At 47.1% G+C, this 14,920-nt stretch overlaps 2 protein-coding genes across 2 annotated transcripts in view; one reads left to right on the forward strand and one right to left on the reverse strand.

Moving 5' to 3' along the window:
• Positions 1 to 328: 328 nt before the first annotated feature.
• utp6 (UTP6 small subunit processome component) lies at positions 329 to 6,764 on the forward strand. Its single transcript, XM_037470849.2, has 19 exons — positions 329 to 1,157; positions 1,368 to 1,452; positions 1,554 to 1,595; positions 1,766 to 1,858; positions 2,053 to 2,100; positions 2,187 to 2,250; positions 2,354 to 2,472; positions 2,560 to 2,637; positions 2,765 to 2,846; positions 3,158 to 3,239; positions 3,377 to 3,555; positions 3,714 to 3,793; positions 3,889 to 3,966; positions 4,178 to 4,357; positions 5,206 to 5,286; positions 5,540 to 5,649; positions 5,754 to 5,820; positions 6,034 to 6,106; positions 6,227 to 6,764. The coding sequence occupies exons 1-19, from the start codon at positions 1,066 to 1,068 to the stop codon at positions 6,379 to 6,381; spliced, it is 1,788 nt and encodes a 595-aa protein (XP_037326746.2). The 5' UTR covers positions 329 to 1,065; the 3' UTR covers positions 6,382 to 6,764.
• Positions 6,765 to 6,799: 35 nt separating this feature from the next.
• Positions 6,800 to 14,920, reverse strand: part of LOC119217355 (uncharacterized) — a 38,020-nt gene continuing 29,899 nt past the window's right edge. Inside the window, exon 4 of the mRNA XM_037470855.2 lies at positions 6,800 to 7,835. Within this exon, the coding sequence (XP_037326752.1) occupies positions 7,729 to 7,835 (107 nt within the window). The 3' untranslated portion in view covers positions 6,800 to 7,728. The remainder of the gene's footprint in view (positions 7,836 to 14,920) is intronic.

Consider the following 14,920-nt stretch of genomic DNA (forward strand, 5'->3'; position numbering starts at 1 on the left):
AGTTAAGTCAGACATCAGTAGGAATTCCAACACAATCATATATTTATGCAGATGGATCTACAGACCCCAACAATAGCATGAAATGCCAGAATCCCATTATGAGTAAAGACTTAGTGATGACTTATCTGTGTTTACATGTGAGATGATGGCCATGGGCATTGCCTTACAGTGGATAGAGGATGTCAGGCCAGAGACTGGTGATTGCTTCAGACTCATGTCCAGTTCCAGACAAGTTAGAAATTATGTCACTTAAGCAAAGAGGATTTAGTGTATGAAATACTACAATCTCCATTCAGAATCCAGCAAATGCGGATGGTGGTTCATTTTGTGTGGGTCCCAGCCCCAGTTGGAGTCGATGGCAATGATAAGGCATATAAAGGCTTTGAAGAGAGAAAGATATTGTTAATTTAAACATAAGTAAGTCAAAACCTAAAGTGGTGATTAAGCAACAAATAGATATGGCAGAATAATTATGAAAAAAGGAATCAAAGGAAGATATCTATCGAAGCAGAAAAGGGGAGTTTAGGGGAGAAGACTAAGGAATGGCCACGCTGGTCTTAATAGTTCCCCTTTATGGTGTAAGAAAACATAATGATGGACAGTGTGAATTCTGTGAAGAAGAAGAAACCGTGGACCATGTTTTATTGTTCTCTTTGAGGTACGAGCCAGTGACAGAAATTAAAAGGTGGACCGGAGAGGGAAATATTATTAATGTATAAAATAAAATAATATATAAAATAAATAATAATTTATTTTGCGTAAAAGCCCACATTCACATTAGCGGGAGGCAGTAATGCGCCCGAAAGCTGTTTGCCCAGCGCCATTAAAAGTAAAAGAAGAAGAAGAAAAAGAGCGAAAAAAGAAGTAGAAGAAGACGTTCGATCGTGTTTCCCGACGGAGCCATTTGCAGACGGAACCGGAAACGCGGCCAATCAAAACTTCCTCACACACACGTGAAGGAGAGATTCCATGCTTGCAGTCGCATCGTAATTAAAGGTGCGTCCCTACACCTAGAATCAGAGAAGAAACAGTCGGACCTGAACCCGTAACCGCTTCGTCGTCAAGATGGCGGAGATCGTTCAGCACCGGATCGAGGAGCGGATCCCCGAGTTGGAGCAGCTGGAGCGAGTGGGACTGTTCACCAAGAAAGAAGTCAAGTAAGACGACATCTGGCAGGAATACGGAGGGACAAACATATCTAGCCTGCCGTGTGATGTTGGTTATTACTGTGTCATTGACCTTTTACACTACAGAGAAAATGTGAATGGATCTAATGACAAATACACACTACAGCAAATTCAAGTTGTATGTACTGTTTTGCCTAAAAATGTACAACTGTTCTGATTCGTGAGATTTTAATATTTCAGATCCATAATCAAGAGAGCAACGGCTCTGGAGTACAAGCTTCACAGGTTGATCGTAAACAAGGATGACTTCGTCGCATACATTCAGGTAGGGCGCCTGCATCACGTGACCCATGCATTATCTTTTGTTACGTTTTAAATTAATAAATACAAGCCATGCACACTGATACATTTCATTTTATTTCACAGTATGAAATCAACGTTTTGGAGTTGATCAAGAAGAGAAGAGCGGTAGGTGGTCTGCTTGTTGTCATGCCAACAATAGTCACTTCAGATTCCTTTGAATGGCAGACACACACGTGTTCATGTTTTTGTCACAAACCTTTTTTTAACGTGCACGCCGAGCAGCTTTCGCCGAGGTCATGTGGCACTAGTTGACCGCGCCCCGCTTCCCTTTGCAGCACATTCACTACCAGTTCAAAAGAGAGGAGATTGAGTTCCCCATCATCCATAGAATAAACAGCGTCTTCAGAAGAGCGACAAACAAGTGGAAGGTACCGTACAAACCATTTATATTATGGGAAATTGGTTATTTATTTTGGTTATTTGGCATGATTTGTTCTCAATCAAACTTACTGGGGCTATTTGTTTGACTCCACGTTACCTTTCAACATAACATAATGAGACCTGAATAGTTTGTTTTGACTGGTTCAGCCGTACCGGAGTGACATGCCTTCTTTCCCAACAGGCCGACGTGCAGCTTTGGCTCTCGCACATTGCTTTCTGTAAGAAATGGGTATGTAACTATCTTACCATTTTCTCCAAGTACAACTTTAAGCACCGCCGATTTCTAACAATGTCCGTCCGGGCGTCTCTCGTCAGGCCACCAAAGGCCAAATCAGCAAGGTGTTCTCGTCCATGCTCGCCATACACCCCGACAAACCAGGTACACAGGATTGTGCTTTTCAGTCCGTTCTAACAAAGTGAAAATTGACTGTAATGAGCCATGACATCCCCCCCCCCCCCCGCATCCCTCCCTCTTCTCTCAGCCCTGTGGATCCTGGCAGCCAAGAGTGAGCTGGAGGATAGAAACTCCTCTGAAAGCGCCAGACACTTATTTCTGAGGGCTCTGCGCTTCCATCCCAAAGACAAGAAGGTCTACCTGGAGGTAAAAGCTGCCTTGTGTCAACTCTGCAGGGGTGGAAGAGCAATGATTTATGTGTTCGTCAAATATTTATTTCCAATTGTCCCCTAGTACTTTCGTATGGAGCTGCTGCATTGCGAGAAACTGAGGAAGCAGAAGCAAGAGCTGGAGAAAGCGGAGATGGACCTGGTCAGTGTGGCGCAAATTTAACATTTCAAATTCGAACCTTTTTTGTTTTGTTTTTAAAGTCCATTCATACGTGCACCGACGCGTTGGCTTCAGTGATTGAACGCTTTGTGCTCTTCACTGCCCACAGGGTGAATACGAGTTTTCTCCGGAGATCCTCAGTGGCAAACTGGCTGAGGTTGTGTACAGAGATGCTACAGGGAAAATCAAAGGTAGGCTGTTGGAGTTCTTTTTTTAAGTTGATCTCCAATCAGTTCAGTTTTTCCTGATTTGAACACAAATTGAATCAATCTGTATGAGTTGGTTGTACATTGAGTAAGAATAATGCTGCATTGGAGAAGGTAAGAATTTGTGAAATTATTTTTTATTTTTTGTTGTAATTATGTCACACATCCCCTCCTCAAACCACAAACTGTCTTTTTGCGTTTGGACAGCCGTTTCTCACTTTTAAGCTAAGCTAATCAGGCTGCTCTGTCGTATTTCTACTTTCCACCCACTGTTTTTCTTTTTTTTTGTCCAACAGAAGCAGAGTTCGTCATCTCACTTCTGAACATAGCCGCTATCTTCGACTTCACCAAAGAACTCCAGGACTTCATCCTGCAAGAGTGAGGCCCCCAGCGTGCTCCTCATTTCATTATTTAACTCAAACACAACATCACTGCTAAGCACGAGTGCCTCCCTTGCCCCACCCCCCCCCCCCCCCCACCCCACCCCATCCCCCGCCGACTATCTTATATTGCAGTTTACAGACCAACTACACCGCAGACAGCCTGACGTGGGATTTCATGGCTAAGAGGGAGCTGGAGGCCGTGGGGGCCGGAGAGGAGCTGCCGACGGCCAAAGGCCGAGCCTCAGATATCAACCGGCGAGAGGAGCGGTGCTGCCAGGTCTACGAGGAGGGGGTCAAGAGCCTGGACAGCGGTAGGGGATCAGACACGCAGGCTTATTTGGGCTATTTTCCAAAATCACTACCTGACCGTGAAGTTTCATTTAAGTATATAAAAAAAAATCAACAGTCACCTCCCTGCCACCTTGATGCGTGTCTATTTACGAAACCGTTGCTGTGCCCTGCAATCTAGAGCCCATGTGGTCTTCCTATGTGACCTTCTGCTTGGAAAGGCTGAAGAGAAAGACCAACGTCGAAGAGCTGAAGGAAAAGGTAAGTGCAAGGGGAAAAAAAAAAACGAGTCACAGGCTTTGGAGTTGTTGGCGGTGGATTGTTGACGCGTGTGTGTGTGTGTGTGTGTGTCACAGAGGCAGCAGAGGCTGCTGGGAGTGCTGCAGCGTGCCCACGACTCCTCACTACTGAAAGAAGCTTATTACAAGAACTGGGTAAGATAATGGCTTTAAAAAAAAAAAAGTGATTTATAAGGGGCCCTATGTGCAAGAACACACACCGTCTTGGTGGTTGACCCTACATGACACACCACATTTCCTGTTGACATCCACTGTTTACTATCTACTTAATTATGTATTCATTTAGCCACAGAAATAGACGGGAGCACTTTCTATCTGTAACTTTCTTTTTGGCCGTCAAATAAAGTTGCAGATGCTGCTCTCCGCGGGAGATGCCGAGGGAGCGGCCAGCGTTGCCATGGCAGCCGCGCAGCGCCACAGCCAGTCGGTGTCGGTGTGGAGCCTGAGTCTGCAGACGCTGATGCAGCTGGGGAGTGGAGACGTGGGCCGCCTATTCCAGGAGGCTCTGACACTCGTCAATCCCAAGGTACACGGAAAACAATCCCACGCAGCACGTGCGCCGTGTCGGCTGCACCGTACAAATAGAATCGCTGTCCCTGGAGGACGATGAAGAACGGACGTGCAGCCAGCAGCTCTGCTGTGTAAGTGGGCCATCTTAGTGGCCCAATTAATCTCTATTTCATTATACTAAAGTCCCCCCCCCCCGCCCCCTTCCTCATGTGAGGAAAGCTTCAGGCACTTAAAGCAGCCGTACAAGAGGAAGCCCAAAGATCAATTGGCCGGTGTAATTATTTGTCATTGGTCAACATAAATCACATGTTAACGTTATGTAACAAGACTTTAAATTAGCCGTGTTATTGCTTAACTCCATTCCTTTTAATATAATTGTTCTGTATGGATAATGAACTAATTCGTAGAAATGTCAGGCTTAATAAAAGTCACATTTCTTTCCCATTCTTTTGGGTTATTGTCCTCACAGCGATATCAAAATGTATTTCTGTGACACAGAGCCTTTGCAGTAGTGATCTTGTTGATGAGGGGGGGGGGGGGGGGTGGTTCACAAGTGGCCCTGTGAAGTCGCTGTGTGAGGAGGATCACGCTGTGCTACTCATTAGGCACAAGATAAACTCTCCGGTGGGAGATATTGTAAACCCTTCAGTGTTTCAGTAAAAAGGCGCCGCAGAAGGAGACATAAAAATGAGTGAAACATCCGGATGTTTGGCGCTCACTGTTTTTTTTTTCTTCTCAGATTAAGCCTGGTGTGATCGCGTAGTGTTCTAGCGGTCTTTTAAAAGGAAATTTGAATTTTTCATAGTTAAAGTTTACAAGCTTAAACGAAAGGCCTCAAAAGTAACATTTGTTTAATTTTGACAGGAGAGTCTCCCGCTGTGGCAGCTGCAGGTCCAGTGGAGCGTGGCCAACCAGAGTCCCGAGGAGACGGACAACGTCTTCAAGGTAGTCTACTAATGCCACACGGTCACTGCAACCAACCAAGCGTTTGTCACAGCCTTGAAACTTGTATGTTCCTTAAATGACGACTGGCGGGAAGCAGTCGTAATTAATTAAAGGGAAGTCATGTGACTTCTCTGGGCAGTAGTGTGAACTCCTGCATTAAGGAACTGAAATCAGTGAGCGTCCAGCGCGCTCCACAACACCAGATGAAATTTGAAGACGCCTCTGAAATGAGTTTGTTCTCCTTTTTTCCCAGAGAGGCCTGCTGTCTGCAGTTGCGGCGGTTTCCATGGAGATGAAAGAGAGCTACCTCGATTGGTCGTACTCCACTGGAGGCTACAAGAAAGCAAGGAAGACCTTTACGAGGTGTTTATTTCAATGCTAAATAGTGGCAACAGGAATGCAAAATAAACTCTGAAGTTTCTTGTGAGAAAGCTGAAAATGACATTTTTCTTTTTTTCTTTATGCAGCTTACAAGAAAACCGCCCCTTGTCCAAGGCCTTCTTCACCAGAATGATTGAGATCGAGAAGCAACAAGTACGTACGACGCTGCGTGTCAAAGCTCCTGCACAACTGCTCCTCTGTCTTTTCAAGATTTAGGCGGAGAACAGATAATATTGACTGTGAATTTTTCCGAAGACTTAAAACTACTGCCAAATAAAAAAGGAATTGCGGTGGCAGATGGTTGACTTGGATTCGCAATGCGCAGAGACCGCTTCAGGCTGTGACAACACTTTGTGTTTATTCCAGGAGACTCCCAAGATGAACAGTCTGAGGGACTACTACGAGAGAGCCCTGCAGGAGTTCGGTACCTCGGATGATGGTGAGCAGAGTGGAAAATATGTAATCACTATCCACCACGTACAAAGTTTCCATCAAAGAAACGGCACTTTTTTTTTTTTTTTTTTTAAATATTGAAATGTTTTCTGTTATTTTGCCAAAGATCTGTGGCTGCAGTACATCCAGGAGGAGCTGGGGCCCCTCGGACAGCCGGAGAACTGCAGCAAGATCCACTGGAGAGCCATGAAGTTCCTGGAGGGGGAGAGCGTGGAGAGCTTCACTTTCAAGTACACGCTGTTTCAGACCGGACACTTGTGAGGCTCAGAATCTGTGGAGAAGCTCATCAGGCGGTCCTGCGGTTTGCTTTCTACTGGACAATTGCAGTATTTAAATTTCAAAAGTTTCCTGTCCTTTTAAAATTAAAATAAGTGCTGTTCTTGATTGAGGTGCTTCTGATACCTGCAGCTTCTTAAAGCAGCCGTATTGTACATTGTACAGTTGTAAGTCACAACTTTCCAGTTTCATTTACAGCCGTTGGTGGTGCATTTGAGACTTGACTGTTCCTGGTCACATGTTGTGTTGTAAGGATGTGCAGTTTCATATGAATTCAACCTTGATTTGACTCTTTGAGATGACAATATTAAAACAGTCTTTTATTCTGAGTGTTTCTTCATTTTGGTCCCTCTGAGACAATGGCATTAAATGTACACACATTAGTCAAGTTATGGTAACATGAAAATAGCTTCATCTTAAATGTATTTAAGATACACTCTAATGGTAGAAAATACAGTCTTAAAGAACATACCCAAGATCAAGCAGTAGTTAAACATTTCAATAGCAAGCAAAAGAAAAAACCTTTCCATATACAATTTTTTTTGTGTGCCAACAGTAATCATCTATGAGGTAAAAGGTTTTAAAAAGCATTATAGAAATACAATTCTATCAAGGGATTTTAGGATGGGCTTTCTTAAGACACTAAGTAACAGTTTACATCCACATGTCAAATGTAATTTGTGTGGAACTGGGAAGTAGTTTTAGGTCACAGTAAGCTGGACTTTTACTCACCAAACTAGTCGGTTCAACCTTGAGTCCAAGTGGACGTTTGTGGCCGATTGAAGACTTTGGGTCAAGGCGTTCCTGAGATGTAGCGTTCACATAAATGGATCGGATGAAAACATTTACAGAAATGACCGTGGAGAAATTCACACGCTAGTTTCATGAAATCTCAGCGAGGCTTCAACGTGAAAGCAACACAAAGGCAGGAATTTGTTACGACAAATAATGATCCCTTTAGCGAATAGGCGAAGTACCATAACACACACAGAAGCTGAAGTATAAGGCGTTTTGGGCCTCGCCTTTTACTTAACTAGTAACTTACGCTATTCCAAAAACAACAAATGGACCAGTTCACTGCTTCTAAAATCATTTCTCTGTGCCAACTATTTCTTTGTACCAAACCTGAGAAAGACTCAAATGCATTGGGAACATGTAGCGCGTCTGAGTGGTCAGCGTCCGCTTCACCGCAATCCTCAGAGCTTCTTGAACAGGATGTAGGTGAAGAGCACCAAAACGCCCGCCGACAGGAGTCCGATCGCACATTGGTGGATGGTGATGACGTCCTCCAGGGTGTTGATGCGCTCCTCCATGGCGCTGGTGTGGATGTAGTCATAGACGGAGGCCCCGACGCTCCACGCCAACCACGCCGCATCCACCAACGCTTTCATGGTGGGAGAAACCATTGAGAGGGCCGCATCCGCCGCTTGTTGGTCTCACTGCACTGAACACACACACAGAGAGGGGGGGGGGGGGGGGGGGCTGTGAGGAGAGAGCATCCTGAGAGGATTGTAAAATCACTGCAACAATGGTCTGTTGTTAGGAATAAAATGACCGGTCCTGGTCAAGGGTTGGCCTTACAAGGGAGAGGAATTATTCCCATTATACTCACTTGACTGAAATGCAATAATTTGGTTAAAAAAAAAATCTTTAACATGTTTGGAATATTTATATCTAATTCATAGATAAGGCCTATTATTATTGGTTTTATAAAGTTTTGATGAAATGATGAAGTGGCCTCAAAGGGATTTTTTATTATATGGAGAGAACACACTGCTGTGCCAAACCCAGAAATCCTTCTGTGCACTGATGTCTGCCCCCCCCCCCCCCGTCCTGAAGACACTCCGATCCGCCCCTAGCATCTACTGTAATAGTTTCACTCAACCTTGGTTGTCACATTTGTATCAGCAAAAAATGATTCGTTAAATAACTATAATCTTTGCTAAAATATGAACCAGTTTTACAATTATTTGATTTTCAAATTAATGAATTAACAAATTTATATATATTTCTTTTAAGACAAAAACGTTTTTGATCAAATATTTTGTGACTTGATATGCAGCTTTGTTACGGAAGGAGGGGGCGCAGACATGAGGATGCTGGCGCCTGTATGAGGATGGGTGACTTGGCCGTGGCAGCTGGAGGGCCACCCAAGGGTGGTGTGAATGCCCCAATAGGCTTTCCCATTTACGTTGTTATTACTTTAAATAAAACAAAATGCATATGCTAGACTTCATTACTGCGTGTGTTTGTGTTTGTCTGCTTTAGCACGAGATGCAACAACTTGGTCATTCTGCCGTCAACACAAAAAGCTCTTTATGGAGGATAAAGACCTTTTTGTGCCCCCCCCCCCCTCCTCACCCTCCCACCCCTCTCTCTGACGTCATTCCAGTATCAATAAACTTGGACTGGCCTCTCGTGCGCCGACTTGATTTGGCCTCATCGACAAACGGAGAACGTGCGGCGCAAAGGGGACCTGCGTTTGAAAGGAGCAAACATCCTGGGTTCCCGTTGTACGCACGGATCAAACTGCGATGACGTTGATTGACGGACTCAAGACTCACCCCGGGGTGTCAGATGCTAACGAGACGATGGAGATGACGAAGATCAACATCCGTCCTGCTGTTGCTGGCGTGTGGGGAAATGTTCTTTAAAAGAAGCCGGGCCTAAGCCTGACAAACCCTTACAAAGTCAAGTTAGCCTTTGATCATGCACGTGTTATCCGGTTCAACCCCTTTAACATAAAACGGTTTGCCGCTAAAGTCTATGACAAGATATTTTATTTTAGTGGAGTTCCTAAGGTAATAAAAATGCACAAGTAAGAGGGAACGTGACACCCAAATACACAACGTAGTGCGCACAGGTAGTCATTTAGATAAACAATGGGCCCTTAAGCGGAAAGCAGCACATGAGTTATTTTATTTTGAAAATAAAATGGGCAAATTTCCGGAGTTATTGTGGGGTTCTTGTCTCATGGAGCAGCTGACTGAATCCATGAGAGCGACACCTCCAGCACTGAAAGTGGAGCGTGGCCGGAGAGTATAAAACAATAGAAAAGGATCCCAATGAAAGAAGATTTGATTAAAATAGTGAAAGGAAAATATTTGATCGTGATATAAATTAAAGTGGAATATCAAATTAGAATGCCGATTGAAACTACAATTAAGTGTCCACCATGTCACGACCTGTCATCAACAAGTCCCTTATCTGACCGGAATAAACGAATACAAAAAAAAAGGAAGCGTTGTGACCCGTGCGCCTCATGGAGTGTCGTGGCGCGCCGCCGCCACCAGGGGTCGCCGCGCGCTAACGTTTCGCCGGTTCCAGGGAGGTAACTGGAGAGGTGTGAACCTGGGATGTATGGAGCCGCCTGGACCGTATGACCAAAAACAGGGGAACACCTCAGGAGAGCGCCGCAGTAGAATACGCTGCTGAAGGCGCGTGCTCCGGGAGGGAGAGGAGGGGGGGGGGTCCGCTGCAGAAGCGCAAATGGACCAGGGCGAGCCGGCACACCGCTGGAAAACACGTGCTCGGACATTACTCAGCGCAGCGCTGTTTGGCCGTTTATTCTCATTTACTTTTACTCTAAAAGTCCTAACGGGAGTATTGCAAACACAGGTGGGGTTGAAGGGGGGTGGGGGGGGGGGGGGGCACCGCTGCGCTCCTCCGACGGGAAACTCTAATTGGAGACCAGCCAGTGACGCGCTGAAAATAACCAGGTGACCACTTCGCACCGGTCCATTTTGGGGAGGGCCCCAGCGCGGGGGCGCAGCGGCATATATCTGCTGCCTCCAGCTGTTTGGGAATATCCTGCTCGTGGTAGCGAGGCGGCAGCGTGGGGCTCTCTCTCTCCGCGGCGGTCACCTTCCAGGATGGATATTTGGATCGGATGGGTTTGGTGGGGTGCTGGGTGCGCACGAGGATCTCTCAGTGGGAGATGCAAAGGCATTTTTTTTTTTTTTTTTTAACGAACAGGGGGAGGAGGGGGGGCTGGCATAAGGCTCTACACTGTTGCGTCTGCATGTTTGTCCCCCACCTCGGATAGAGGGGGTAAAGATATAGGCCTGAAGGGTGTCGTAAGGAAGGGGGGGGAGGACTGTCCGACTTATTCCAACACCCCCCCCCCCCCTAACCTCCTCCCTCTCCCCCACCCCCAAAAGGATACTCTTGCTCCATGTGGGACGCGATCGCATATTACCGGGGCGTTGGTGGAGCCGGAGCTGTCGGTGGATGGACGCTGAAGTTCAAACTTCGCTCTCGGTCTCCTTGTTCCCGGCGGGCAGACATTGCCGAAGCAGAGAGTCGACGGCGGTTTTTCACGCGGAACCCCCCCCCCCCCCCCCGCACCTCACCGTACGGCATGCGGGGAGTCGGACACCTGCGCGGCACACATGGCTGCAGACCTGGATCAGCATCACCTACACCTCGGCAGAGGGTCAACGGGTACGTATCTGGCAGATCACTGGGTTTCAAACCTCCTTTTTTTGCTATTTCTTCATCACTTCGTCTGGAAGTAAAACCATGTGTTGTAAAAGACACAGATTCAGTCTGGTGATGGAGGACTTGATGATGATGATGATGTGTGTTGTTAGAAGCTGGGTCTTTGCGGGCAAGGTGAGTCCTACATTTGTTCAACTGGCCTACAAAGTCCCAGTTTCTGGCTCATGTGATCACCACGTTAAAGGCAATGGTCTACACTCCTGCCGCATGTTTAAGAAAAGGAATGGGGAACAGATGGGAAGCCTTTCAGAGAGTAAAAATAGTTGTTTGCACTGGAGATGCAGTCTCACTACAAAGCTCGATATGTTCAGATCTGGTGCTTTTTGCATGTTTTATAATGGCAACACTATGGAGACAAAGCACAGAGTAAAATAGCCTACAATAAGGTCATCCAAGAGTCACTATACTATATACCCCCATATAGGAGTGTAATACTGACGAATATGACACAAAATTACTTTGACATTTGCCAAGTTAATAACCTCGCAGGTCAATCAGTGAACGTCTTAATAATCGGCTAAAATCTTTTGGATTTGTCGGACATGAACTTTATAGCCCTGTAGAGGAGAAGCATGCTTCTTGGGTATTTCTGTCTGATGCTTACAGTGATGAACAAACCTGGCCTCATTCTGCTTTACGGTGTTTGATTAGTATTTCTTTTTAAAAAAAAATCAAATCTCATTCTTTAAGCCCAGTCAAAAATAGATTACAAAAAGCTCAATTCAAAGTGGAAAACTACGTGATTGAATGGATTCCTCTTCAAAGACCAGAAGTGAATCAAACTTTAGTCGGTTGCGTTACAAATAAATGACTCCGTCGCTGCTTGAATTCAGACAGCTTGTTTAGTCCAAAGTTTGTTCTGTTTCTTCAGTATAAACACACTGAAATGAATAAAAATCGCAAAGTGCCAAACTCTTAAAACTCTTGAACAAGAGTGTCAAGTGGGGAAGAAGTTGTTCTGGAGGCGCCTTTCTATATCCGTCCTGACCCTGGCATACCGTACATGCCTCTCTAATGAATTTAGCATCCTGACATGAGATGCTTTATGTAATTAATAGAGCGCAGGGCCGTGGTGGCATCTCCGTGCTGCAAGTGACACATAGGTAAGACATTCACTGACGCATGGGATTTTTTGTTTTTTTTAAACAAGAGACCTGAGAGATCGTTAAAAACGCACCTAAAAACGTCGTTGTGTGAAGCAAGACGGGCTCCCCCTGGCATCGGGCCGCGTGGGGGAAGCGCTCACATTACTCATTCACGTCAGTTTTATTTACTCAAAACGTCAACGCTTGATCGGGTGTTATTTGCGGGGCTGTTCTTGACGGATCAGTGGCACTTCATTAGTTTCCTCCTGCTGCTACTTGCTGCGTGCGCCTGGAAGAAGTGGCCAGAAACGGAGTCAGATTCCAATTCAAGTTTGCAGGCGATATCCTGCAGCTAACAGCACGCGTAGAAGTCATCAGATCATTAGAAGCAATAGGAAAAAAAATATATAGAGATTTATAGAGATGTGCTTGGATCAGCTCAACTGTTTCATCAGCAATTTTTCCCTTGCAAAGTGGCTCAACAAAGAGCGACGGCACCTCACGGAAACGCAGCCAAAAGCGCTCCATATATGCCGCAAGGAGAGGGCGAGCGCCGAAAGGGCCTAGTAAGGGAGGCCCGGAGCCTGCTTTGAGTCAGCGGCGTGGCTCCGGGGAAGAGTCACCCGAGCGCGCTGATTAAACTCGTGATGCTGAACAGCGCCGCCGCCTGCCAAAGCCCGTCTCGGTGGCATTTCGGATTGTTTAGGAGAGGCCCCGATCAGGCTCATCTCGCCACTTTGCAGCGCGGAGGTTGTTTACGTCTTTTTTGATTGTTTTAACGACGCGTCCTCTCGTCGCACCATTTGCTCGCAGAGGGTTTTCGAGTTTATATTTTAAATTAAATTAAATTTTTTTACCCCCCCCCCCCCCCCCCCCCGCAGTTTGTTCTGGAATCGGCCGTATGTTATTGTGAGCATCGTATAGAGAGAAAGGTGCCTCAAGTGTGTTTACCCTCTCCGTGAAGGCTGAACGTGGTAACGAACGCACAGAGAAACCTTTCCTTCTCGGTAACTCTGAACTCATTCAACCCCCCCCCCCCTTTAAAACGTTACTGCAAATCCCAATAAAACTTGGCCATTATAAATATACAATTCACAAATACTGGGAAGGCGTGCTGGCTTTTATGTGAAATATATACACACACACCCCCCCCCTCCCCGCCGCCGCCTCCCCCCACGTTGCGGTAGTTGCGCGAATGAGTGAACAGAAGTGAACTAAAGTCGCGCATCAAACAATGGCAAATGTTGTAGTTTGATCTCAAAAGTTTGGAATGAGACAGAGAGAGATGAGCCAGGCAGGGAGGCAGGGAGGGAGGGAGGGAGGGAGAGAGAAAAGGCAGCAAGAAAAGTGAGGGACTTTTAGGGGCAGCTGTGTTTCATTAACCCAGTCATAATGCCCCTAAAAATCCTTATTGCTCTTGCAATGGTCAACAAATCTCCTGTGGCGACACCTGGAGGGATCTGCGAGCGGCGTGGAGGGAGCGCGCATATACAGTGTGTGTGTGTGTGTGTGTGTGTGTGTTACATTCACAGGAGTCTGACCTTCCGTCACCGCAGAAGTGCCTTTGTTGAGTTGCAGAACGCGCAGACGGAGGGACGCAGGAGGCCGCGGCCCCGACCTTCGGCGGCTGACCTGCGCCGCGAGTTTCACATCGGGTTCGGTGATGCGAGATCCGCGCAAAGCCGGAACCCCCCCCCCCCCCCCCACTCAACCCGAGCGGAGTTACCAACAACACCAACGTTTCCCTTGGTCAGACCCGTGAACCGCGCCGTCACCACGTCCCCCCCCCCCCCCCCCCACCTCCAGTGTCTTCCTAGCTTAGCATGCAGACGGGGGGGGGGCAATTTGACTTTGTAATCAGGTGCCAGGGGACAGACAGAGAGAGAGAGATAATGATAGATTGAGGATTGAGAGAGCCGACAAGCAGCGAAGGCAGACTTATAGTCTTAAAACACACAGTGCGGGCCGGTAGAGAGAAGGCTCATAAAGACGGGTAAACAATGAGCAGATATATGAGATATGGAAAGAAATGGCAACACGGGGCAGGACACGCGAGACACGTATACAGAGCGAGAGGGACACGGCGGGCCGCGATCCGGGCCCCCCCCCGGGGCTGTGGCGAGGTGAGGAGGAGAGCGAGTCATCGGGTGAGAGCTTTTTCTGTCCGGTTTCCCAGCGGAAGGAGGGAGGAGGAGGGAGGAGGGAGGAACCCTCCTCACGCCGAAGGGAGCGAGGCAGCAGACAAGGCAGCGAGGGAAAGTGCGGACGATGACTCAGGGCCACGAACCACATGGTGATGGAGGGGGGGGAGGAATTACTCATCAGAGCATGTGGAATCTCATACGGCTATCACAGGACCGACGGCGTGCTTCCTCCCCCCGCCCCCCCCCGCCCCCGGGGTACCGAAACCAGTCGGCCTTTCACCAAGCGAGAAACTGAGTGAAGATGGCGATCAAATTCACACTGCTGGAAGTTTTTTTTTTTCTCTTCTTCTTTCGAAGCCAGTCTGGCACGGAGTGACGACAGATGAGTTTTAAAAATGTAATTGTGTGTTTCTTCCCGCTAAGCTCACAGGACTCGGCGCACCCTGTAAATGTCGCCGCCACCTGGCTTCCCCCCCCCCCCCCCGCAGCCTGCGCCTGACTGCCTGTGGAGTGCATGTGGAGAAATACGCATTGCTGTCTGACAATGCCGTTTCAATTTCAGCACCGGCTATAAAAGCCCCGCTGATAATCGGGAGGGAGGGGGGGGGGGGGTCATTCTGGGTGTAAGAGGCCAATCACAGGCCAAGTTGGTTAGAGGCTGGAGTTTCTAGAACGCTGGCTGAGGTCCGAGTTTTAATCAAGACGGATAAAGTATTATCACATGTAAATATTGAGGCATTTTGAAACAGTTTCTCCACGGGCCCCGTCTGCTGACATTTGGGTTTTAAATCAATT

Source organism: Pungitius pungitius, chromosome 9, assembly GCF_949316345.1.
Source record: "Pungitius pungitius chromosome 9, fPunPun2.1, whole genome shotgun sequence".
NCBI classification, from domain to species: domain Eukaryota; kingdom Metazoa; phylum Chordata; class Actinopteri; order Perciformes; family Gasterosteidae; genus Pungitius; species Pungitius pungitius.